General features: G+C 28.5%; 2 protein-coding genes across 9 annotated transcripts; one reads left to right on the top strand and one right to left on the bottom strand.

The window, feature by feature from the left end:
- Positions 1-351: 351 nt before the first annotated feature.
- On the bottom strand, positions 352-14,127 carry LOC149058000 (uncharacterized; the record flags this gene model as incomplete). The annotated part of the gene is made up of 11 exons (XM_089218277.1): positions 352-1,040; positions 1,227-1,358; positions 1,649-1,855; positions 3,935-4,183; positions 4,884-5,062; positions 6,446-6,602; positions 6,735-6,816; positions 8,227-8,373; positions 8,459-8,666; positions 11,893-12,129; positions 13,968-14,127. Coding segments are annotated over 11 exons (1,989 nt in total), but the record flags the coding sequence as incomplete, so codon positions are not given.
- LOC107166083 (polyamine-transporting ATPase 13A3-like) lies at positions 12,770-25,557 on the top strand. 8 transcript variants are annotated; one of them, XM_015514611.2, is made up of 18 exons: positions 12,770-12,926; positions 15,468-15,748; positions 18,823-18,968; positions 19,056-19,162; positions 19,348-19,515; positions 19,593-19,663; positions 20,988-21,109; positions 21,179-21,335; positions 21,414-21,618; positions 21,752-21,968; positions 22,076-22,377; positions 22,448-22,648; positions 22,711-22,902; positions 22,973-23,237; positions 23,306-23,548; positions 23,611-23,756; positions 23,822-24,056; positions 24,140-25,557. In XM_015514611.2, exons 3-18 carry the CDS (start codon positions 18,941-18,943, stop codon positions 25,162-25,164), a joined length of 3,684 nt encoding a protein of 1,227 aa, XP_015370097.2. In that variant the 5' UTR covers positions 12,770-12,926; positions 15,468-15,748; positions 18,823-18,940; the 3' UTR covers positions 25,165-25,557. The 8 variants fall into 8 exon arrangements, with proteins under 8 accessions (XP_015370097.2, XP_015370098.2, XP_015370100.2 ...); XM_015514612.2 differs by lacking the exon at positions 15,468-15,748 and having other exon boundaries at positions 12,770-12,922; XM_015514614.2 differs by lacking the exon at positions 15,468-15,748 and having other exon boundaries at positions 19,059-19,162.
- Positions 25,558-25,828: the final 271 nt, after the last annotated feature.

Raw genomic sequence — 25,828 nt, 5'->3', positions numbered from 1 at the left:
GAGTACGTAACAATGGAATTTGTTGTCTCCGTCTTACCTGCAGTGCGTAATATAGCAAATTTACGCTCGGCAGAACACTTGTAGCTCCTTTAGTTTAAAAATTACAGTGAATCGACCTATTATGAAAGTGTATGGTAAGTAAATTATCTGTGTTTGTACGTTGGTTTTTTACGATAATTCAATTTTTAAGTGAGTTATGAGCATATAATATACAGAACATTAAAAATGCTCATAACTCACTTAAAAATCAAATTATTGTAAAAAAAACAACGCACAAACACAGATAATGTACTTACCATACACTTGCATAATAGGTCGATTCACTGTAATTTTTAAACTTAAGGAGCTACAAGTGTTCTGCTGAACGTAAATTTGTTATATTACGCACTGGTAAGACGGAGACAACAAATACCACTGACCACTGTTACGTAGGAACTCTTAAGTCTTAATACCTATTTTCAATATCTGATAATATCCAATAATTATTTTTATAGCCACGATGTGGACGTGTAACATACAGATAAACTAATCAGTGACCACTATATTTATTTATTTTTATAAATAAATTTATTCACAATCTGTAACATAATAAAACAATAAGTAAATTTGAGATTTTTTTTACAAGGTTTGGAGGCTTGAGTGAAGGGTGCGTCCACTACTTCAAACTGTTTTTTATTTTTTTATTTAGCGAAGTAAATCACGAGGCCAATTTCGTTTTAGTCGACGGGGAGGGTTATCCGGGAGAGTTACTACTATATTATAACATTATTACAACTCTAACTATTAGGTATTAATTTTTAAATAATATATTATTTGCCCTTCGTTTTTTTCCCTTTATTTGCTAACGGTTTCTTGATACTCTTCTTTCTAGGCCCCGACAGGTGTTTGTATGGGCCTAGGCGACGCCTGACCATTGTACCTCTCCACCATGCTTGAATTTTTGTGGCCATTTTTTCCATATGATCGTTAAGTTTTTTCTCTTCTTCCACTCTTTGCTTATCTTTGGCGTGCTCCTCGATAATAGTTTGCCTCTCGTCGAACTATAATATTTCATATTTCAATTGTATAAGAAATTTAGAAATTGGTAGGTATATGTGTTATATTATATGACATTAAATAATGGATAACTGTTAAAATCTAATTGAACGCCAACGTCACTATACGTTTACCGCCTCTATTGCTTACAAAAGTATGAACACATGCGAAGTATAAAAAATTGCTCTTACTGTTTTTTTTAAACTTTCTATTTCTTTGGTTTTTTCTTCCAATGTTATAATAAGGTTTTCTAGTTTTTCGTCAATGTCCTTAGTATCAGTCTTATATTTACATTCCCAATACTCGATTTGTTTTTCTAATTCCTTTGAAAACAAAATATTTGTTTGTTGATTTAAATTTTTTTCGAAAGTATTGATTGTACTTAATACCATTGACGTATTTAAGGTGATTTCTCGGGGGGTGTCCAACATTTAATAAATACACATATATTACCTACATATTATACTAAAATAAAAATTGTAAATTTTAAGATAAACGATAATACTAATATTTAGGCCTTTTTTTAAAGTCAGGGGTGTCCAGACATGGAATACACCCCCCCCCCCCACAAAATTTTTTTTAACCATACAGTTATACGAGTATGTTTACTTACCTTTATAGTATAGTCTAAAAATTTTACGTTCTCTTCGGCTACGATTTCGTCTGTTTTCATTCTGGCCTGTAAGTCTGCCATATATTTCTGTAATTCTAGTTCTTCAGATTGAAATTGAAATTTGAAATTTTCTATTCTAGCCTTTTCCCATTTGTCTACATAATTTTTTTCCGTTTCTCTTCGCATTGCTATATGTTCTCCATCGGCCTAATTATGAATATAATTTAAATACATAAATAACATTTTAAGTTGAATTTTTATTACTGCCCAATCCCGGTTGGTAGGTTTGCATTTTGCCTTTTCTGGCTCATTTGACCTAAGGGGTCACTAGTACACAAGAAATTTATAATAAATAATCTATATATATATAAATGGATTTTTGTTTGTCTGCTTAGTGCTTGTCTTTATGCATTTTTCTAAACGGCTGGACCGATTGCAATGAAATTTGGTACAGAGATATTATATTAACCCTATGGACAGAAGATAGGCTATAAATTAAAAGTGATAGGCCCAAATATTATTCAATTGAATATTTGAATTGTCAAACTGTTCTCGATAAAACGAATAAAATTACATAATGATAAACTAAATTGAATCTCGTTGAAAGATTATTAGGTACTTAGTATATTTTAACCGTTATCTATCTGCTATTAGATATTATTAAAAGTAAACTGCTAGCAAAATCACAGGAAACGAATTCAAAAAACAGCTTGAGACATAAAAAAGGTATGATTTTTACGGGCTACAAAATGCATGGGTTCAGCTAGTTTTTTTTATATTTATTATTTTTAAATATAAAAAATAAAAAAATTGTTATATTATTAGGTTTTAAATGTTATGTTTTGAAACTTAAGTTATAATTTATTATACTGACAAATGAAAATAAAATACATAATAAATGAATGTATAGATTTTTAATGTATAAATGTGATATTCTTGTCACTGGTCTGATATTTTCTGAAATCGATTAAATTATTCAAATTTAAAAGTATACCTATCACTACTTTTTTCTTAACATTTTAATGGTTTTTAAATTCTATAGTCATACACTCAAACTTAACTTTGTGAACGGCTGAATGGCTATTACCTCATACCAAGCGATCTCAAACACCAGTCCTTATATGCATTATTAGTAATCACTCATCATAGTTCGTGGTAATCATAATATGAAACAATGCATTGCTATTTATGGTCTCTTGAAAGTTAGAAGTGACAAATATGTAAGTAACAAAATACAAATTAATGATTAAGTGAATTGAATGTCTAGGTCAAGGTATTTTCATAATATATATTAGATTGCGGTTTTTTCGTAACATTAAATTCATTATACAGTTCCTATTACAAGATTACCAAATATTATTTACATAAACTTCCGTATTAGCTTATATTTGAAAAAAATTTATTGACATTTTGAATTTTTTTTAGTTTTTCCTACTTCATATTATGCGTATATACAATTACAACACGGTTCATCTAATAAAGTAAGGATTAATTCTTTGATGCTGATTAAAGATTATTGTGTATTATGAATATGAGTATTATAATTTATAAGTTTTAAAGTTTTTTTTTAATCAAAATAATATGCACTTTATATGCTTGACATAATGTCTCCAATCTCCATGTTACTTACACAACATAGGTGTAGCAATATTATCGTTCAGAATAATAATTTTTTTGGAGTTTATCTTAGGGTTAAATTATCCACTTCGTGATTTATGTACTTTTTCTATATCTCTGTCATCAAATTTATATCTTATATTTATTTAAAAAAAAGACTGTAAGTCTTGATATTTGAGAGAACTTAATTAACCTAAGTATTTTAACAAATTTAAAGGTACAAAATATGTTATTTATGGTCTTCTTGGGCTTTTTTTTAAATAGGTATTTTAATTTTATATTAAGTTTTGACCATTTATCATTTACAAAAAAAAAAATTAACTTTTCAAATGCTTATGGAACATATTTTGAAAATTAAAATAATTTTACGTGCTGGTTAATATTTATTTATTTCAATTTTTAAATGGTTTTTTTTTTGTGATGTATGATATAATCATGTATGATATATTATTATTAATTTATAAAACTTTACGATATTGACATAAATTGTTACAAAAAAAACTCACACTGCAACTAACGGAAGTATGTTAGCAGTTAGAACTTAGCTTATAGTTGTTAATTTGTCTGGAAGTCTTAAAGATATTCTGATGAAAAGTCTTATGTGTCTATATTTTAATTTGGGCATAATCAATCAAAATAGTTTTGGTTCGGTACAACAATCCTACTTACCGTACATTTCTCGATCATCGAATCAATTTCTTCTTCTTTTTGTTTGTACATTTGTATATTTTTTTCCAACGATACGTATTCTTGTGTAAATTGTTCGTCGTTGATTGGTTTTCTTTCATATTTTTGTAACCGGAATCGTAGTTGTTTTTGATCCTTTTGTTCGCTTTCATCTTGTTCACGTTTATCGTCCTCGACTATAGCGTGCAAGGTTTTTAACGCTCCAAAATTATGCAAGTCGTCAATAGACACCTGAAAAACATCTTTAACATATTCACTTATGTTACTACTACCGTAGAGTGAATCCAATATAGAGATTTCGAGTAATGCTTTTTCAAAAATTTCCGATAACAGCTTGTTTTCTTGGATTATCGAAGCGGAGTTTAACTTGTCTGGATTTTCATTTACTTCCATTTTATTTTGCATGTACCGAACATTTATACTTTTTGATATTATAATTATTAAGATAAATAGGTTTCTTATACGTTTATTATACTTAAATATTAAAAATACACAATAAAACGCATTAACAAATTATGCGTTTGTTATCAATAAAAGTTTTGTTTTATCGCATGCCACAGTATATATTCCTAATATAATATATGATATGATATACATTGTAGTAGTATATATATATATTATATTATATTATCCCTACATAGAAAACAAACGTAATTTTTGTCTTAGCAACAAACATGGTTTTATTGTACTCACACAATATATATAAGAGGTGCAAGTATGTATAATCGATATTTTATTGCACGTATTTCACTGTAGGTACTAATAAGTATATAGGTAGTTGTATGCTGTATAGTTTATGGAGATTGCTAATTGGTTGGGATAAAAGCTATTACCAACCAATTTATAATATTATATAAATATAAATAGTTGAATCTTGGGTATATATTAGATTACCTATTTTCATGTACACCATTATACACCACTAGCGAACCCAAAACATCATATCAAACATAATTTGTGCTATTTTGACGACGTCTTTGAAGACTAGTGCACCAACGATTGGTCCGATCCAAAAAACGATGAAATGGCCCCTATTGAGTTGTCCGGGACAACCATACGTCAAAGCCATCGCGTAGGTCGGATTCATCATCACGCCGGTGTATCGGAACACTATTTCATTCAATAAACATCAAACGTCAGTATATTATATATGTATATAATATATTATACGATAATTGCATAATGTGCAATGTGTGCAATTTAATAATTAGGTCAGAGTTCTATTATTTTAGCATTTTTTCTAGATAGGTCGCAGAGCAATGCGAGTGATGTATAACTCAAAAAAGCTATAGGTACATTTAAAATTGTATTTTTGCATATTTTTTTGTTATTGCATATTTTAGTTATTTAAGTATTAGACATCTAGGTATTAGATAAGTTATAGTTAAAAGCATATATTATACAGGTAAAATTTTGAAAAATGTTTATTATAGGTTAGCATATAAAATTGGTATGCAATTAATTTTTCAAGTTTTTATCAATTTATTGAAATTTAAATTTTTTTTTCATACCTACACTATTATAATTTATTACAGTTTTCATATCTTATATATAATATAACATTTTTTTAATGCATATTTTAAGTGTATATTATTTATTTTTGATGTATATATGTGCAATGTGTACTATGCATACATATTTTAAGGCTTTTGAGTACCAGAATAATGTCCTAAGCTCAAGTAATAATTATTGATCTGCCTGTAATCAGAGATCACACAAATTGTACAAAAGGACACTAGGTGTATTACTAACCACTATTTGTGTGCGTACTTATAAATTTTTATTTTTAACCAGAAATTTGACATTGTAAATCAAATGTATTTTGGAGTATAGTGTAATGGTTCTAGAAAAAAATTGAAATGAATACATCTTGTAGGTATGTTTAGGTGTAGGTATTATATATTTTTTTTGAATAATAATGAACAAATTGTTGGATCGTCAGGTTTTTAAATTGAGAAGTATATTTTACCTACTCTTGTAATTTGAATATAGTGGAATTTCGTGAAGTGATATAAATGTATTTGTTTTCGTGGAAACTAAAATTTACAATTGTACCAAACAAAATCTGAACAAAAACGCTGAAGAAAATTATAATATGTATAAACTATTTATAGAAGTTAAGGAGCAAATAATAATAATATATTCAGTTTGATAAATGATAATGTATTATATAGCTATGTTTTGTTCTCAAATATTATTATTTTCAACGATTTACAACGGACAATGATAAATGTTGTATCAATAATCGAAATCGATTTCGTCAAAACGTGGGAATGCTTCCACTCTTTCACGTTACAACTATACATCATTATAAGGCGTCTATAACACTTATAGTTTTCGGTAGTTAAATATATGTCGAGCAAAAGTCATATTATTGTTTTCCACGTTATTCTCCGATAACACATCATTGCCGCGAAATACATTGCGGATGTAATGATAACAACACTGTGCACTGTCAACAATACAATATTATAATAAGACTTGTGCATTTACCGGTCATATTTATGTACATCAATGCAAACGACGTCAACAGATTTTTGGACATTCGCAAGCACTTGCAAGCCTCCCTCAAACCCAACTGCATGGCCAAGTACGCGAAAGTGATGACGGCTTCCCTGATGGCCGCGTCCAATAATAACGGGTCTGTACGCTTATGGTGCGGAAAACACGAGAAAAACAAAGCGTTTAATAAAATTATATTACTATCGTCGGAACACGCGCATACGTATAATATACATTTTTAATAATAATATATTATGCGGAATTCGTCCGCGCCATTCACTTTCAAATTCCTAGCGCACCTGGTCTTGAGGAACGACGTCTTCGTGTCCAGCACGTTCACGGACCACAGCGCCAAAGTGCACCTAAAACGTGACGCCAAAACGGTTCATTCACTTACGATTTTTTTGTATTTTTATTTTATTACAGCTGCAGGAGCTATATACATCCTCAATATGCGGTTTACCGTCATAATTTGTGGTAAGTTATAATTTACCTATATAAGCCTGAAATTGGCCTATATAGTATACTGCAGGGTGTAACAGAAAGACCTGACCAAAAAAAAAATAAAAATAATGCTAATTCATTGTATGACAAACATTTTTAATACTATATATGATAAAGAAATAATTTAAGAAATATACTTATGTCAGCAAACTCTCAAAAATCATATTTTTTAAAAAGTTATTGCGTTCCAAATTAATTTAACCAAAAAAATATTGAATTTTAAAAAAATTCTAAAAAATAAACTACTTGACTTTTTTTTTCCGTTTGAACCGACAGCAGGGGAGGATCTGTGTGAACATTACTACTCCCCAAACTACTTGACTTAGATAAATCTATTTACTATCAAAATTGTTTTTATAATCAGATTCACAAATATTATATTTTGAATTTATCCAACATTTTTTTTTTTACTTTCAGTACTAAAAAATAAAACATAAAAAATGTATTATACTTATGGTACTAGGTTCACTTAATGGACACAGAAAAAAAAATAAAAAATATTAATGTGAAAAAAGTTAGTTCAAAAGTCAGTTCTATCTGTAGTTACACCTTGTAATTATTTGTATAGTCTATATTTTAGTATATATGCATAGGGACGCTACTGCAGCGAGTGTCACGTTATGCATTATGATGATATGATGATAGGCAATAACATTGCTCACAAGTTGTAATTAATAAAACGATGAAAATGAATATTATTCATATAATATGACCATCCGCCATGATAGTATAAAGAGTGTAATACATATTTATATTTTTTTATAATATATAGGTACTTCATCCCCCTCCACCCAATTATTATACCAGGTAAATAAAAATAAAATTTTTTTATTGTCATTCAGCCTTTTATAGTTAAGAAGACGCTGCACCCGCATGTGTTGTCTCCGTCTTACAAGTGCATAACACAGTAAATTTTACACTCGGGAGATTACGTTTAGTTCCGTTAGTTTAAAATTCAGAGTGATTCGACCTCTTATAAAAAATAAAGGTAACATCACAATGGGGCGCTTCTCATAGGCTTTTTTTATATTTTAATTTATACATTAAGTTATGAGTATTTTAAAATATACAAACAATTTTCAATTTTAAAATACTCATAATTCGCAATAAAATTAAAATATAATAAAAAGCCTATGAGAAGCCCTCCATTATAATGTTACCTTTAATTTTTATGAGAAGTCGACTCATTCTAAATTTTAATTATTTCCGTGGGTCGTGGCAGAGATAATAATAAATATAGATAAAGTGTATGATTCATATCACGTTACCTGTTGCTAATGTAACTTGATGTGATTAATGCCATTAAACTTCTTAAGACGTTTACGCCTTGATACAAATCTTGTTTAACAGTGTATCGTAACGACTTAGTGTAGTTGTTGGTAGTATCTGGACGACTCGTCGTACATATGCCTCGTCTGTACAATATCAGTTATCGAATGAATTGACATTGTTCAATGAGTTGACATTTTCTTATAATTTATATATATTTAAACAATATACCTACTATGTTCTAGTTGAATAATAAAGTTGGCCAATTTAGTCACGATAGACAATGCCGATGGACTGACGTGATAGACAACGAACACTAAATTTGTACGAAAAACGTAATACGCACACGAATTTGTCGTTAGTTTTATCAAATGATTACAAATCAATTTTAACAATATAACCACTGCCAGCTTTCCGGATAAAATATACGATTTCAGCACTGAAAAATTAAGTAGTAAAATTACTTTTACTTTTACATAAGCCCAAGACTTACATTTATTTTCACCGATTATATAGAGCTGATTTTATATTTCATAAGTCATAGTATTCTATGCATAAGCTCAATTTAAATTATTGAGGCTTATTATTGAAGATATTGTTTAGTATTTGTTTATTTAAAATAAATAAATAAAGTATAATTAATAATAATATCTTACAACGAGAGTAGTTACTAGTTAGTACATTCAGTGGCGACGAATGTAATAAAAATTAACGGTTCTAATTAGAGTTCGATTGACCCACCATCTATATACCCTTTCGAACGATTTATTAACAGACTTAAAAAATTATACATAAATAATTTTGTGTTTAGTAAAATTATAGCAGCAAGACTAGGAAGTATACTCTATATTATATTTTACCTACCAGGCACCCATCTGCTACCCACCCACCAAATTATGAGAACCACAGTTCAATTGAATTGGGTACCTGAAGTTCGTGTTTGGCGTCACTTAGTATATATTCAAATTTTTAATGGATAAAACATTATATTATATTATGGAGGTAATAAAATTGAGGTAATTATTGGTAACATCTAAGATCTAATAGGGTCGGCTGAAAGTTAAAACTAATATTTTTTGTCGTAAATATTAATACCTATATCGTATGCCGTAAATCAAACGGCATCAAAGCATTAGAATTTTTATATATTTTATAGTATGTATTGAAAAGATTTGTAAGCATCGACCATAGATAATAAAGATATATAGATAGGAAACGACTAGGCATAACCTAAAGGCAATTGAGGCCTTTTTATCAATACTTTTATATATTGATAGTCGATATACTTATTAGTTATTTGGCCTTAATTGTACCCCATAATTCCCGCTGATAAGACCGTTATGTCCTGTTATGTGTTATTGGACATAGAATTCAATGGTTTGTACACACAATGAAACGAGAGGAAACAAATGCAGTTAGAGTAGCAATTGGATACAAGCCAACAGGCAGAAGACCCAGAGGAAGACCCAAGAAACGATGGATGGATGGAGTGTAACAAGATCTAGAGAGGCTAGAAGTAACGGATTAGGAGAAAACTATTCAGGATCGTGATTTTTGGAGATCAGTGACGGTGGCAGCCAAAACTCTTACAGAGTTGTGAAGGCATCACACAAGAAGAAGAAGACCGTTATGTCCTATCCATATCATCGGCGCAACTAGACATTTGAACAAATAAGGGGGTGCCTAAGATCCAGGTTTTTTTTCTGACTTAATGGGACCTAACATAAAAAAAGGTCTAAAAACCTTTCTCAGGGTGCTAATTTTGACTTAGGGGATGCTAAGGTTATGGAAAAAAGGTGTAAAAATGTTTTATAATTCCATTTTAAATAACGAAACAATACTATAACTATTAAACTATTAATATAAAATTAAATTCACATTAGAATTAAAGCAAACAAACAGTTTTTACTCGTAGGACTGTTTTACTATTGTGTTTCTAGTGTTTAAATCAATGTTCATATTTTTATGGAAAATGCTTGATCGAGATATTCGGGTAGGCGAATTGACCAAATTTGTGTACAAACACTGTCCCTAAAATTACACGTACACAACTGATTTTTTTTCAACGGTATACCGTAATGAATACACTTACACGTATATTGTTGCCGTATCGGAAGTTTATATTTTGATAAGTGAATAGTAGGTATATAGTTACGCGCGTGTACATTATTGAGTAGTAGACGGGAAATAGTATAGTTAAGCGAACCAAAATTATCATATTTACTGTTTTATTATCATAAAGTGTCAAGACTTTATACCGTCAACGCCAATATTTATAATATGTTATGTGAAAGTATTTTAGATAAAACTCGAGAAACATAATTTCCGGAATCGTTTCTGTTTTTTTGCGGGATTTAAAATATAAAATCATGCGTGATAAAATTTGAAGATAATAACTAATAAGGATACGACAAAATGGTAATTATACTATGTTTTATCCATAAATAGTTTTAGTTTTAATCAAAAAATAATATATACGATAAACGAGTATACGATAGCATATAGTACATATAGTACATCATAGCCTATAATATGGTCCATATATAGGTACATACTATTTCTATATTTTTTATAGTAGGTATATATCTACTCAAAATGTAATATTTTTCGATTACCAAATGAATAATGTATTATCCGTCTAAAAATGTATTAAGGTTGTTCATGGGCGGATAGGCCATTTTTGGACTACCGGAAAATTTTAAAAAGGGGCCCCACATGTAAAAGAATTTAATAATCTATGATATTAAAGGGTCCTATTACCGAAATACGAAGAGGGGGGGGGGGCACCGGGAAATGCCCGGTTGCCCGGTAGCATATTAACATACTGTAATATGCTGCCCGGTATAGGCCTATCAGCCCATGAGGTTGTTCGCTATATATAGGTAATGCCTCTGTATCTTTACAAAGTTTGTTCAAAATCAAGCAATTCAAAAAGCACCGGGATTTTATTTCAAGTGAAGATAAAAAATTATTTTTAAAGATATCTGTTTCAAAATACTCTTTTCCAGCCGAAACGCAATAGTTCAATAATTTATTTTTTATTTTTTGTACCATTCCGAAGTTACGGTTTTAAGTTTTGTTGCGTATTTGTTTTTGATTCCATTACATTTGGAAATTGCATTCCATTTAGGGACGAATTCAGTTTCAGTTTCAGAAAAAAATCTTATCCAGATCAGGATAGTTGAGAATTTTTTTTTTATCCTCAAAATATATTATTCTCGAATTAACAGCGCTGCATGAGCCGTGATGCAAAAATCAGGTTCCTATTCGACATTTCTCTATACGATGCCGGTGAACTTTTCTTGTAAACGTATTTTAATATGCTTTTTAAAGAATACCTGAAATCAGTCATTGATATCTGTACTTTGTTTAAAGCGATGTCATAATATCTTAATATTAGCTACATATAGTGAAGTTTTCCCCGGTACATTTTGAACATACTTTTTATGTGAAGTTTACGAGCTGCGAAAAAATATTTTACGTTTTACGTACGATTGTGGTGTTGTTGAACCTATCCAACTAATTTAAGTAAAATATAAATGAATATTTTGCCCGCCACTGGTGCGCGCGCGCGCGTGACTTATTCACGATTAATGGTAAATATTATTCTTTTTTATTTTACAAGGTTATTATTTAGGTATTTTTTTTATTTTGTTTTTATGTACTTATTCCAATGTTCATGGTGTAACAATACTGTTCGGTGATTTCAACGATTTCCATGGACAGCGATGTCAGATGATATTTTGCATCGTCTGCGTGGTTAACGAACGTCAATCTATCTTGGCACGTCCTTAACGATAGTTTAATCACGAGCGATACGATAAAAACAGCCGACATGTAAATGATACAGCTAATTACTACATTAGCTGCCATTGCAGTGTCGCCACTCAGATTAGATTCCACTGAAAATGATTAGAATATTTTTTTATTATTTTTTTACTAGTTGTGAAATCTGAATAGAACGCCGATTATAATAATAAATTCACTATCAAACGGGTATACGAGAAAAAAAATATATGCGTTATAATAATATATGTCATTATATCGTATATATATACATATATATGGACACTTTCAACGAACACAATACAGTAACGATTTCACGGAAATATATAAAAGAATTTAACCATAATTGAAGATAAAAAAACAACAATTTTATTACAAATTTCCAAACAAATGGAATTTATACCAATAGCAATTATCCGGTAAAAATTATTCGATCGTGCTCATGGAAAAACTGCAGCAGTACTGCGACGTCGTATGCATTAGATACTAATATACAGCCACATAATATGTTTAAAGTGAGAAATGTCTTTAATTTGGTATAAACGCAAATCCACGTGAGTGAATTTAACTATCGATTCGCGGTACAATAAATAATTATTGCAAGCGGCTGACTCAACTCACAAGTATTAATAATACCTACCTTACCCGCGTTTGCGTCATAATAATAATAATAATATTAACATTACGGTTCGTACGAGTAGTAGGAGATTTTGTGTAACTGGTTTTTTTTTTTTTTTTAGTATTATACTCAGCTCGCTTTAGAAACTCTTTTAATAATATTTTTTAAATATCAATACGTGGACGACAGTCACTATCGTTAATCGGCAAACACGTGAAATGGACGCATATTTATACGATATCGATCTGGCATTGACGACTAAAATATTGTACCGGCATCATAATATTATCGTAGGTATGTGGTTTTTATTTTTAATTTTTAACAATAGTCATTTGAAAATAGTTCGCTTTATAGATAGTTGATAATAATATGGACGTAGACATTTTGAAAACCAAAAAAAAAAAAAAAAAACGTTACCTCCAGAATTTGTTGTTGGATACAAGACTCGAAAATGGCAAAAATCACGAGGGGGATCTTGACTTTTAAAAAGTTTTGAGCGTTTAATGTCATAGTAGTTTTTTATAGTAATATCACTGGACACTGATTATTAATGCTTGTCTTAGGTATATTGTATTCGTGTTTTTATGTTTAATGATATTATGTATAGTATGAATTGTTCAATATCACTTATTTTTTAAATATTTTATATTTAGGTAAAAGATAATAATAATTGTAATATTACATACTGTAACTAATAATACAATTAACATAATTATTATATATTCACGCTATTACTACTACTACTACTACTACTACTATTACTATACTACACTACGTCTACTACTATACTACCACTATAACTACTGTCTACTACTAATACTATTATTGCTTCTACTGATATACTTCTCAAAATAATAATAATATTTGATAACTCTCAATAACTACAATATAACAGAATAAGAATATTTTAATAATTTACATTTTCGTTGTATACTTATTTAGTATTTTATTTGAAGAATGATAATGGTTTCACAAATTATCAGCTATCACTTATCAAGTATTAAACAGTGAACACATATTATGAAAAAAATTTCAATAAATCTGCGGTTATAATAGATATACCAAGTGATAAATATTATTTTATCAAAGATTAAATTTGATATAAAAAGTTTTCGAGATACCTACCAAATAGTTGCGTTTGATATATACCTAGTGTGATAGATGCAAATTATTTAATACACCTTCACTTCGATCGTTTCCATAATGTAAAAGGGTGTGCTTTTTTAAGGGTTGTCGGAAGTTAGGGGCTGAGACCCCCGTGTCCCCCGAGGCCCCAATTTATTCCTCAGTTGAATGTACGAGTGCTTATTATGTTTTATAAAAATGTTTAGGTACTTACTTGTAATGCTGTTCTGTCTGGTAAAAATCGAATGGTACAAAATACGAAAACAATGTTTGTTTTTGTTTCAATTTGCAGGATACTATTGACAACCGTGAGACACAGAGGATTATAAACATAATTTAAATATATTTTAACCAATTGTTTAATTGCAGTTTAAATGCAGAATTTAGTATTTACCATCTTGTTTTATAAGGGTCACGACCATGGTTAATTGATGATAATTAATAACTGCCAGTTTAACTTTTGCCTAAATGACATGAGTAATGAAATGCACTACACGATGAAAAGTTATACACACCAAGTAAATTTGTATTAATTATCAACGTTACTAACAATTAATTTGTTACCGCGAATGTGAGTGTAAAAAATATTGAGGACATGTAATTTTTTTTAATTTTCACTCAAATACTGAACGAAAAACATAGTCAACAGCTGATTTATAATTTAAATGTATTAATTCGCTGAATGGCAAATCCACTGTTGTTATGATTATGTGATATTATGGTGAACAATTGTTATTTTTGCAGTTTGCACAAATAAAAAACTTACAACCATATTAATAGTATTATATTATATATTATATATATGACTATAATATTACATAAATAATCGCGTTATAGAAATTCATTTCACTAGATAATAACAAAAACATCTACTTACCTATAAAATATAAATTTTAATGGATACAGTTTCCTATCTTCGACATTATATTTTATTATTCTATAGTTGAGTTATTTAATACTTAACATGATTTATATAAAGATTAAAGGTTGTACTTGTGAACAACTACTTCACGCTTATATTATAAAGAATACTTTTCTAAAAATATTGACGTATATAAATAGCAAATATTTAATGAATATAATTTTATTTATAAGCTTCTTAAGTAAGACAAGCAACAGTTATGACGATTTTTAAACTACTTAACTTTGCGTGGATATTGCATATTTATAGAATTGTGCCTAGATGAAATGTGTAATGTGGCTACATTTTTTTTAAAAAGAAAAAATATATAAAATAAATACATAAATTATGAGACGTTCAAATAGGGGGGGGGGCTTAAGCCCCTAAGTCATCTCCGGATCTTTGTCTGGAAACCCCAGTTTGTAAAAATGTACGATTATGCGTTATTGACATAATATTATAAGCCTAATAATAATAAATATATATTGAGTAACATAATATTATATTTGTTATGAAAGTCCTAAATAATTGCTACGATGATAGAAATAATTGTTTAAAACATTGCTTGCATTAAAATTACTTCTAACTCCAAAAACAATTTTTCTTCAAAATCGCAATAATTAACTTAAAAATGAGTTAAACACGAAATAAATGGTACGCTTGGTGTATATGTGACTTGGGTATTTATTTAAATCATTAAATCGTAATATATGTTTTGAAAACATTCATTTTTAAATTTTAAATTACAATGGCTATGAAATTTTTACAAATTAAAAATATTGTAATATAAAACTAGTCTTCTTTATAAGGTAAGTCAAAATAAACTCTTCAAGTTTGCCCTTGATTTGACTGACTTGATGAGAAAACAACCACTGAAGATCGTTAATAGCTTTAATTACTACTCATTGAGCATCTACGCATAAGCCTAGTATAGATGTACAATAGCATGCAAATTTTATTGAACTGAAACACAAACCAAGATATCAAACTACTGACCCTCGGAACGTTGCGTTCAGTATCCGCCTAGTGTCGAATATATAGTGAAGTATCCGAACATACAGTTAGGATATTTTCTATTCCTACCTTAAGCGTGAGTAAATATTTTAATTCTTTGGCATATACTAATCTTAACTGTAATAACTGCAATATTTTTTTTTCGATTTAATAAACTGCTTATTTTTTTTAGTTATTCATAAAAAAATATTTAATATCTACACATATATTAATATACAGTACATTATATTGTACCCTACGTTATTCATTATACAATACATGCAAACATTTAAGCAATATATACGTAATAAATAATTTAGTACCTTACTATATTAATCGGACACAATATTGTATGCTGCATTATTAGTATATAGTTTTAATAGCACAGAATAATAATCATTATATACTCCACTACTCCAGTGTTTTAATTATTTTTTTATGTAGTATTGTAGAATATACATAATATATAATATTATTGAATGTACACATACAAAATGATACGTTTACTATTATCATTCATAATTATAAAAACTTAATTTTTTTCAAAATATTTTTTAACTTAATTTTATCTCGTTGCAAAACAATATTAAGCTTTTTTCTATTTGGTATCATAATTATTTTGTTTTAAAGTTTTTATTCTTTTGAATGACAACATAATATTATATTTAACTACCTATTATAATATATTCCAAAACACACAAGGAAGTAGATGATTAATATTTTGATTTTATTCGGCTCATATAAGTTTTAAATACTTATAAGTTTATAGCTAATAAATACTCGTTAAAAATCATTTTTTACTTTTTTATATATATCAAAATATTCCGTTAAATATTAAATTATATGAATCATTATGATGCTAACCTAACCTACCTATGATTAATTTATACATTTTAGAGAATTTAAATTAATAAACATCCAATTGATATCGCACTAATATCACACTTTTTATATTAAAAAATGATCGATTATTGAATAATCAATAGAATAGGTACCTACTGAGGTAACTAATCAATTTGTTCAAACAATTAAAGTCATTATTACTTATCAGCTTATTTTTATTTTGTTTGCTTAGATCATGGGTGAATGACGATTTATAATATGTGATATTGTATAAAATATTTTATTATATTAGTTATAATTGTTTTTAAACTATTTTGATGCTTTATGTAATTATGTCATTGCTTGAAAAAAATTTAAATAGTTAATGTATTTATTTACATACTTACCTACTTTAATTTACCTACCTAAATTTAAAAAAAAAATTGACTTTTGTTTAACTTTAAAATTGCTTAGCCATAAAATAGCTGTAGAACGTATGGTAATATAAAAATTATGTACCCAATAATTTTACAATGTATCCAATTTTTAATAAGTATTTGAAAATTGAAAATTTCCAAATAATAAATATTTCGTACCACTTTGAGTAATAGGTATACTCTGTACGAATGTACGTCGTAATAATATTATGTTTTCATTGTTTGAACTATATGATTAGTTGAAAGTATATTTATTTATTTTAATGCAATAATTAACACGTGGACAGAATTAGGATTAAGTAGGTAAAAGATAATGGACGATGAACGTTAATTCTATAAGTCGATACCTATTATATTTTTGATTTAATGACAAAATTATAAAATAATCCAAACTATTAACATATCATAAAACATTGATTTGTATAAAACTCTTGTTTCAGTGTAATTGCAGTTAGCATAAATTTATAATGCTCATTACAACTATAAAGTACAGTAAGAACTACACAGTTTATCTATTATATCTATTTAAAAAAAAATTATTTTTTATTTTTATTTATTGATACAAATTATGTGCCAACATGTGAGTATAGTAATATATTATAATGTATCAACTAATAAAATATTAACTATAATTTCCTTACCTGCACCTGCAAATAATTACTTGAAGAAATTTTACTGTGTGAGAGAAAGGATGAAAAAGAAAGACGTATAGAAGTATAAATAAACCGACGAGTGTATTCACATCGGATAGGATTATAATTCGAGTGGATGGTTTTCACTAACCATTCTGCTATCTCCCGTTTATAATACCAATATTATAATAATTAAAAACGCCGATTTCATTCGAAGTATTGTGACAAGTACCTTATAGCTATCATTGTTAGTAAATAGGTACGTGTTATAAAATAATAATTTCGAAATCTCTTCAATGCTATAGTATACTCGTATGAGTACCTGGAGTATGATAGAATATTGATTTAGCTGCTGTTCTTTTATACCATAAACGTGTAGGTACGTAAACTGCATTCAATATACATGTTAATTAATTCACCATTTTACTCAATTGTTATGTAAAACGTGACAAGTGTTTTGTATAAAAGTTAAAAGTGTAGTATTAGCTGTTTGATGAACTGCAACTATTATAAGGTATACATTTATTTATTTAACGGGGGATAGTTTTTTGAACACCACTGAAACCAAGATCATTTTCCTGGCCTGATTATAATTTTTTATATTATATATATATAATATATACAATGTATATTATACATATAATTTAATCTTGTCATTGCCTTAAGTGTTTTTCGAGCCACTCGCTTTGGCGTTTGAAAATCTAAATTTCTTCTCTTCGGTTGAAACTGTGATTCAGAACTACTAAAATAAATAACTGGACAATTATTACATTGTTTGAGTTGATCAAGTATACTAAACTTTAATCTGTGTTTTATAAATATGAAATATTTAAAACAATAGACTACATTTATTGAAATATGTCATGACGATATAGTCGATATATATCTGTAGGAAGAAACTTAGCATTATCATACACCATCTATGCAATATTTGTATTTTGTATAATTGTATAATTGTAAATAGAGACATTAGTGAATAAATACACAAAAATGTATAGTTTTATCAAGCCTGCAATTGTAACAACGCATGATTACAAAATTATTTTATAGTTTCAGAGTATTAATAAATATATAACATATTAACATGTAGTAAACAATCGCACTTATAATTATTAATTTATTATGAATTTTTACCTATATAGGTTAGGTTAGGTATAAGGTATTTAATAAGTAATATTATAATATAAGTTTATGAAAGTTCTCTTGTACATTTTTGTTTCGGTATTCAAAATTAGTGGTTTCTTTACTGTTGACATTTATATACAATTTTTAAATTATAGCGGTCTTACAAGTAGGCCAAATTCAGGCGGTTTTTGAACGGCTCGTGAATGCCTGTACGTTCGACGGTTAACAATCGCAGACTTTTACGATCGTTAGGAATTTTAAAATTTCCTGACTATGGCATCAAATGAAAACTGCCCTACGGGTAAATTATTGAGAGCTACATTAAAGTAGTAAAGTAGAAAAATTTGATAGAAAAGTAAAAATTAATGAATTATTTTTTAATGCTAAGTAGATACAGGGGCAGTTTATAAACACAATGGCTTCAATACAAATCCGAAGAAAGAAACAATTATTAGTGATAATTCATTGCTCAACGCTGGAGAAGATGATGAAATGGTCAGTCTAAAGTAGACATTTAATAATTATAGTTTTTACATTTAATATTTTTGAATAAATGAAGAAATTGAAATAATGAAAGTTATTATACTATTTTATTATAATATAAAATAGACATTAAAATATAAATAACATTGTAACTAATTTCTAATATTATAGGTACATGCAATTTTTATAAATTCTAGGAGATTTATGGATACAAACGAAGTGGACCAATGGCTGTCATTATATGGATTCTTATATTTTTGACTTTGGGATTAATACGTTTAATATTTCATTGGTGGCCTCATTGGGTTTTGTACGCTATGTATAAAAGATGTCCCCTTAATAAAGCAGAACGTGTTCTCATCGTAGTAAGTTTTTTTTTATAAGTTACCCATTTATTAAAAAAATATATACCTACCATAATGAACTGTATTTTATTTTCCAGGAAAGTTATGAAGGGATGTACAAATCGTATTTTGTAAGACCAGTAAAAAACGTGTCCATCAAAAAAATCAAGTGAGTTGGTTAATTTAATTCCTTATTAGTTATTACTATTTACTACATAATATATTATAAGTATTTATTTTATTAAACGGGACTGGGTACACTTGTATTATACCAGTAAAATTGATTGCACAATCAATAAAAACAAAATTAAGATAGGTACGTCAGAATAAGTTGTCCCACTGTACGATATACTTATAAGGACGTGGATACACTTTGCCCTACGATGTCACCTTATTAAATGATTTTGAAAATAACCAATAAATATATTGGTTTTATGCATAATGATGCATGTTTTTGTTTGTGGACACTTCTTAGATCAGTAAAAATGTTTCAGCCTACATAATTGAGGGTGATTTCTTGTAGAATATTGGATCTAGTTATAAAATATTCATAATAAAAAAAATATTTACGAAATAACAGTTTTCGACAAAATTTGTTTTCATTCAAAAAGAAATATTTAACCTTACTAACATGAAATATTCTCCAAATGAAGTATGTAGTACCTATGTTGATGAGTATTACTAAGTAATACCTATGAGAGTGTTCCATAGTAGCCAGTAGGTATACGATATAATTTTCAAAATATTTTGACTCTTACTATGTTGTTTATAAATATTTGGAATTATTTAGTATTTTAATTTAATTTTTATTAATTTATGTAATATGATAACATTTTTTTAAAAATAAAATTTAGTATAAGGTTTTAAAAATATAGTTTTTTTTTGTAACTATCTAAGAATAGCTTAGATAGCCTTTATCACGAAGATGTGTTAACTATTTGTAAAAATAGTATTTAATGTAATTCAAGGTTCCTAGTAGATACGTTGATATTATAACATTTAAAATAAAAAATATATATGCAATTTTTTTTGTTATTTTTGTATTATTTGTTAATTCGAAGTTATTCACTAATATGTTAAAATAGTGATAAAGATATCCAGTTTAAAATGGTTTGATTCAGAGTACTCTATCAAATAAAGTAATATATTGTATAATATGTTTCTTCAGTTCTTCTTATCATAATTGTAACACTTTATTTTTTCATTAAAAGTTCATTAGTTTTAATACATGCATTGAGTTTTTTAATCATACAAAAGACATAAGTTTTATTGATAAATTCATAATTTGGGCAATTCATTTTTTTTTTTACTAACATATTATTTTACTTTATTGACTAAAAATATTTACTTTAAATTTTGTCAGTAATAAATCCTATCTTGAAAAATGTTGTAATGTTGTACTCAGTCTGGTAGTATCCCCTAATTAGTATCTATTAGTTGGAATAACATTTTTATAAATAATTAATTAAACGTTTGTGTATTTTAAATTTTAGCAAAGAAGAACTGTTGTTAGCCAATAACAATAGCAAATTGGATTCTATTGCAATTGGAGAAAACCACATAGAATTAGAAATAAAATCTATTAGGATACATTTAAATGATGGATCATGTCAAGGCTAGTTTCACTTTGGTATTAAAAAAAAAAAATGAAGACGTATATTAATAGTTATTTTTATTGTATTAGATGTAAGTCAAATTAGAGCAGTAGAAATAAAAAAGATCTGCTACGTTTGGTGCGATAATCAAGGGAAATTCCAAAAACTTGTTGGTTTGGATCGAGGTTTAACAACAGCACAACTGCATACATACAAAGGTTATTCTGTACAAGAGCAATTAATTAGGTATTACATTGTTTAAAAGCGTTTAATATCTCATAACAATTTTATATTTAAATTGTTGTTGATTTTATGGAATTACAGAAAATGCATTTATGGAGAAAATAAAATCAATGTACCTATTCAAAATATATTCTCACTGATATGGTTAGAAGTCCTTAATCCCTTATACATTTTTCAAGCCTTTTCTCTTGTGGTATGGTTTTCAGAAGGTTATGTGTATTATTTAGGAGCCATAGTTATCATGTCAGTTTTTGGAATAACATCATCAGTTATACAAACTCGTGCGGTAATTAATTGATGTTATCATAAATTTATTCATGATATTATATTGTAATATTTGTCTCAATGTATTTTAATAAAAATACTTATTCATAATGCCGGAAACAAAGAAAAAACGATGAGTATCTTCTTTGTTTTAGAATCAAAGAACTTTATTAGAAACAGTAAATTCACTAAATAAAGTGACAGTATGCCGTGATATGGGTGGACCTAATTCCGAAGCTATTTATGAGGATATTTCCACCACAGATTTGGTACCGGGTGATATAATTGTTATACCTAGAATTGGATTTGAAGTACCTTGTGATATAGCTTTACTATGTGGAACATGTGTCGTTAATGAAAGTATGCTAACAGGTAATCATGAACTATTATTTTATTATTTGAAAAAATTTTCAGACATTATGCTGATGATTATTTATAAATTAATAGGAATTTCAATTTTTCAATTTTTTTATTTTTAGGTGAAAGTGTACCAGTGCTCAAGACTGCATTACCTAATATAAATCTTTTGTACAATGAACGCGAAGACGCAAACCATACTTTATTTTCTGGAACAAAAGTTCTGCAAGCACGATATTTTTCTGATAGAAAGGTTCACGGTGTAGTCTTAAGAACGGGATATTTGACAGCTAAAGGATCATTGGTAAGATCAATTTTATATCCTCCACCGGCTGACTTTAGGTTTGATAAGGATACGTATCGTTTTATTTGGATTTTGGCCGCTGTTGCGACTTCTGGTTCAATTTATACTGCAGTGACAAAAGTAAGTAAGATAATATGTTTAAGTTTAAATCTTTATACTTAAGTTTTTTTTACTAATGTACACTGTGCAGGCATCTAGAGGGTTGACAGTGTTTGACATATTAGTTAAGTCTTTAGATCTATTTACAATAGTTATTCCACCAGCACTTCCAGCTGCAATGACGGTTGGAAGACTATATGCATTACGAAGACTTCAGAAACATCATCTTTCTTGTATGAATACGAGAGTTATAAATGTTTGTGGATCAATTGATTGCATATGTTTTGATAAGGTACGATTTCTCACTATAAAACAAATTTATGAATTTAAATTACAATATTTGTTTAAATACAGACAGGAACATTGACAGAAGATGGCTTGGACATGTGGGGGGTAGTACCTGTCGAAAATAATCATGAACTAGGTTCACCGATTAGAGATGTAACAACATTGTCAAACGATCATTCATTAAAATTGGGTATGGTAACTTGTCATTCATTGACACTATTAAATTCAACAGTTTCAGGAGATCCACTTGACATAAAAGTAAGCAGTTGATAATCTTTTTTTAAATTTATATTATGTACCTATAAGATAAATAACGAATATTATTCAGATGTTTGAGTCAACGGCTTGGTGTCTTGAAGAACTAGAAGTTTCAGATGCTTCGAAATTCGATGTACTAATACCCACAATTGTGCGAAATCCAACTACTTCAAATGATGGCAAACAAATAGAAATCGGTCTTATACATCAATTTCATTTCTCGTCATCATTGCAAAGAATGAGTATGATTACAAAAACTATTGGTGATCCACGTTTTATTGTTTACACAAAAGGTTCTCCAGAAATGATTCAGTCATTATGCATCCCTAGTACTGGTGAGAAAAATAAGCTTAATATTTTTAGAAAGCAAGTAACGTTAACAGATTTTTTTTTAATTCCACAGTACCTAGTATGACTAATACTGTGTTACGGGAGTACACCGAAGAAGGATATAGAGTTATTGCTCTTGCTCATAAAGTGCTTCAAAACTGTAACTTTGTACAAATTCCAAAATTAAGACGAGAAGAAGTCGAGTGTGATCTAACTTTTGCTGGCTTAGTAATTTTAGAAAACCGTCTAAAAGATCAAACTACTCCTGTTATTGAAGAACTTCGAGGGGCGAATATGAAAATCATTATGGTTACAGGTAGAGTATATTAAAAATTACAAAAAATTATTTTAATAAATTGTTCAAAATAACTATTCTAGGTGATAACATTCTAACGGCTGTTAGTGTAGCTAAAGAATGTGGAATAGTTTTGCCATCAAAGACAGTAGTTGACGTAACAGCTGATGAAAGTCAAGGATGTAGTCCAAAAATATACTATACAGCTAGTGGTATTACATCACCTATGGTACAGATTAAATTAATGTTAAAACTTTTAATGATATCTATTTTACATTATTTTTATTTGTACAGAGAGCTACATCCATGTTCGAAAACCATTATTCTAATAAAAACGATTTAGAACTAGAAGCTCGCGTTAACGGAGATTACAGCTTCGCGATGACTGGTCGAACGTGGGCTATCATTAGAGATAAATTTCCTGTTCTTCTTCCTAGGATATTAGTTAAGGGAGCTATTTTTGCTAGAATGACATCCGAACAAAAGCAACAGTTAATACAAGAATTACAGTATGTTGGTTATCATGTCGGTGAGATACAAAATGTTATTGTATATTTTCATAGAGTACCTAGTTAATTTTATGTCATAAAAGTTTTAAAATGTAATTTTTAGCCATGTGTGGCGATGGTGCAAACGATTGCGGAGCGTTACGAGCGGCACATGTCGGAGTTTCATTATCAGAAGCAGAATCGTCAGTAGCATCACCATTTACATCACACGTAGCAAATATTTCTTGTATGCCTCGTATCATTCGAGAAGGACGAGCAGCTCTTGTAACATCATTTGGAATTTTTAAATTTATGGTTCTCTATAGTTTATTGGAGTTTACTTCAACGTTTATTTTATACAACATAGACAGTAACTTGACAGATTTTGAGTACTTGTTTATTGATATTGGTTTAGTGGTAAACTTTATGTTCTTTTTCGGTAGAAATGAAGCCTTTCAGGGATCGCTATTTAAAAAGCCTCCATTAACAAGACTATTATCATTTATTCCTTTGTTTTCGATGGTCACAAATCTACTCGTAATGGTATCGACACAAGTTTTATCATTTTACTTGGTACATAATTTTTCTTGGTTTAAACCATTCGACTACACTCATCCAAAAGAGTATAAATGTTATGAAAATTATGCGGTCTATTCTATTTCTCAATTTCAATACATAATTTTGGCTTTAATATTTTCATACGGCAAACCATACAGAGGACCAATTTACAAAAACACTGTCTTTTTCACTAGTTTACTGACGATGACAGCTGTTTGTTCATATATAACTTTGTTTCCGGCTGACTGGATTAAAGAATTATTACAATTGCAATTCCCTCCATTCATGGAATTCCCAATAATTGTGGTTACATTAGCTGTAGTTGATTGTATTTTATGCCTGAGTATAGAGTATTTTATTGTTGATTATTTGCTGACAAAAAAATTAAAATTGGGATCATCTGACTCTAGTAGTGACCACTTATATCATTCAGTTCAAGTTGAACTAGATTCCTCTCCTGGTTGGCCACCTATTTGCAAACATCAACCAATGATTACATCGTCGTCTTTAGAATGTATGCGCAAGACTGAAATTGATACTGAACAGTTTGAACGTCAAGAACGAGTTAAAACAATGAGTACTCATTTATGAATTGTAATGGCATGATCAATCATCAGATTAGGATTGATATGATGAAGGAAATAAAATGCTTTAAAGTATACATTTTTACGTATTATATACAACGGATAACAATTCTCATGGTTTACAAATGCACTATATTTAACTTGTAGTCCGATGTACCAGTTACCACTACTAAGTAATTTTCTTATAGATAATTTTAAGAAAATAATTGTTACGATTCTTTTTTTTTTTTTTTTTGAACTACTACTACGAATATACTCTTAATTAATATGATATTTTATATTAATGGTTTATTTATGATGCTAATGATTTTGTTGTGTATGGTAGTTGGCTTCAAACGTCTTATAAATGTATAAAAGTGCGACACTATTAAATTATAAAATATTTATATTTATATTTATATTTAATGTAAATTTTTTTAGTCTGTTATTTATTTATAGACTTCTGTTGTAGTTGGCTAAATTATGATAATTTAAGTTGGTATTTAAAACAAACATTAATGATAGCTTCTTATGATATTACTCATTAGATAAGTAGGCAAATCTTTAGACTAAATTACTATTTGAACCACAGTTTTACATTTGACTAAATTGATAAGCATCTCAGGCTTCAGCAAAATTATATTTCCTCTTTTGTCCCAATTCTCGGGATAATTATTAGCTATGATCTCACA

This window comes from Diuraphis noxia, unplaced genomic scaffold (genome assembly GCF_037042655.1).
Source record: "Diuraphis noxia isolate RWA-SAM2 unplaced genomic scaffold, SU_Dnox_SAM2 contig0002, whole genome shotgun sequence".
NCBI classification, from domain to species: Eukaryota; Metazoa; Arthropoda; class Insecta; order Hemiptera; family Aphididae; genus Diuraphis; species Diuraphis noxia.
Note: the sequence above shows the minus strand (reverse complement) of the source record. Positions and strands in the feature narration are given on the sequence as shown.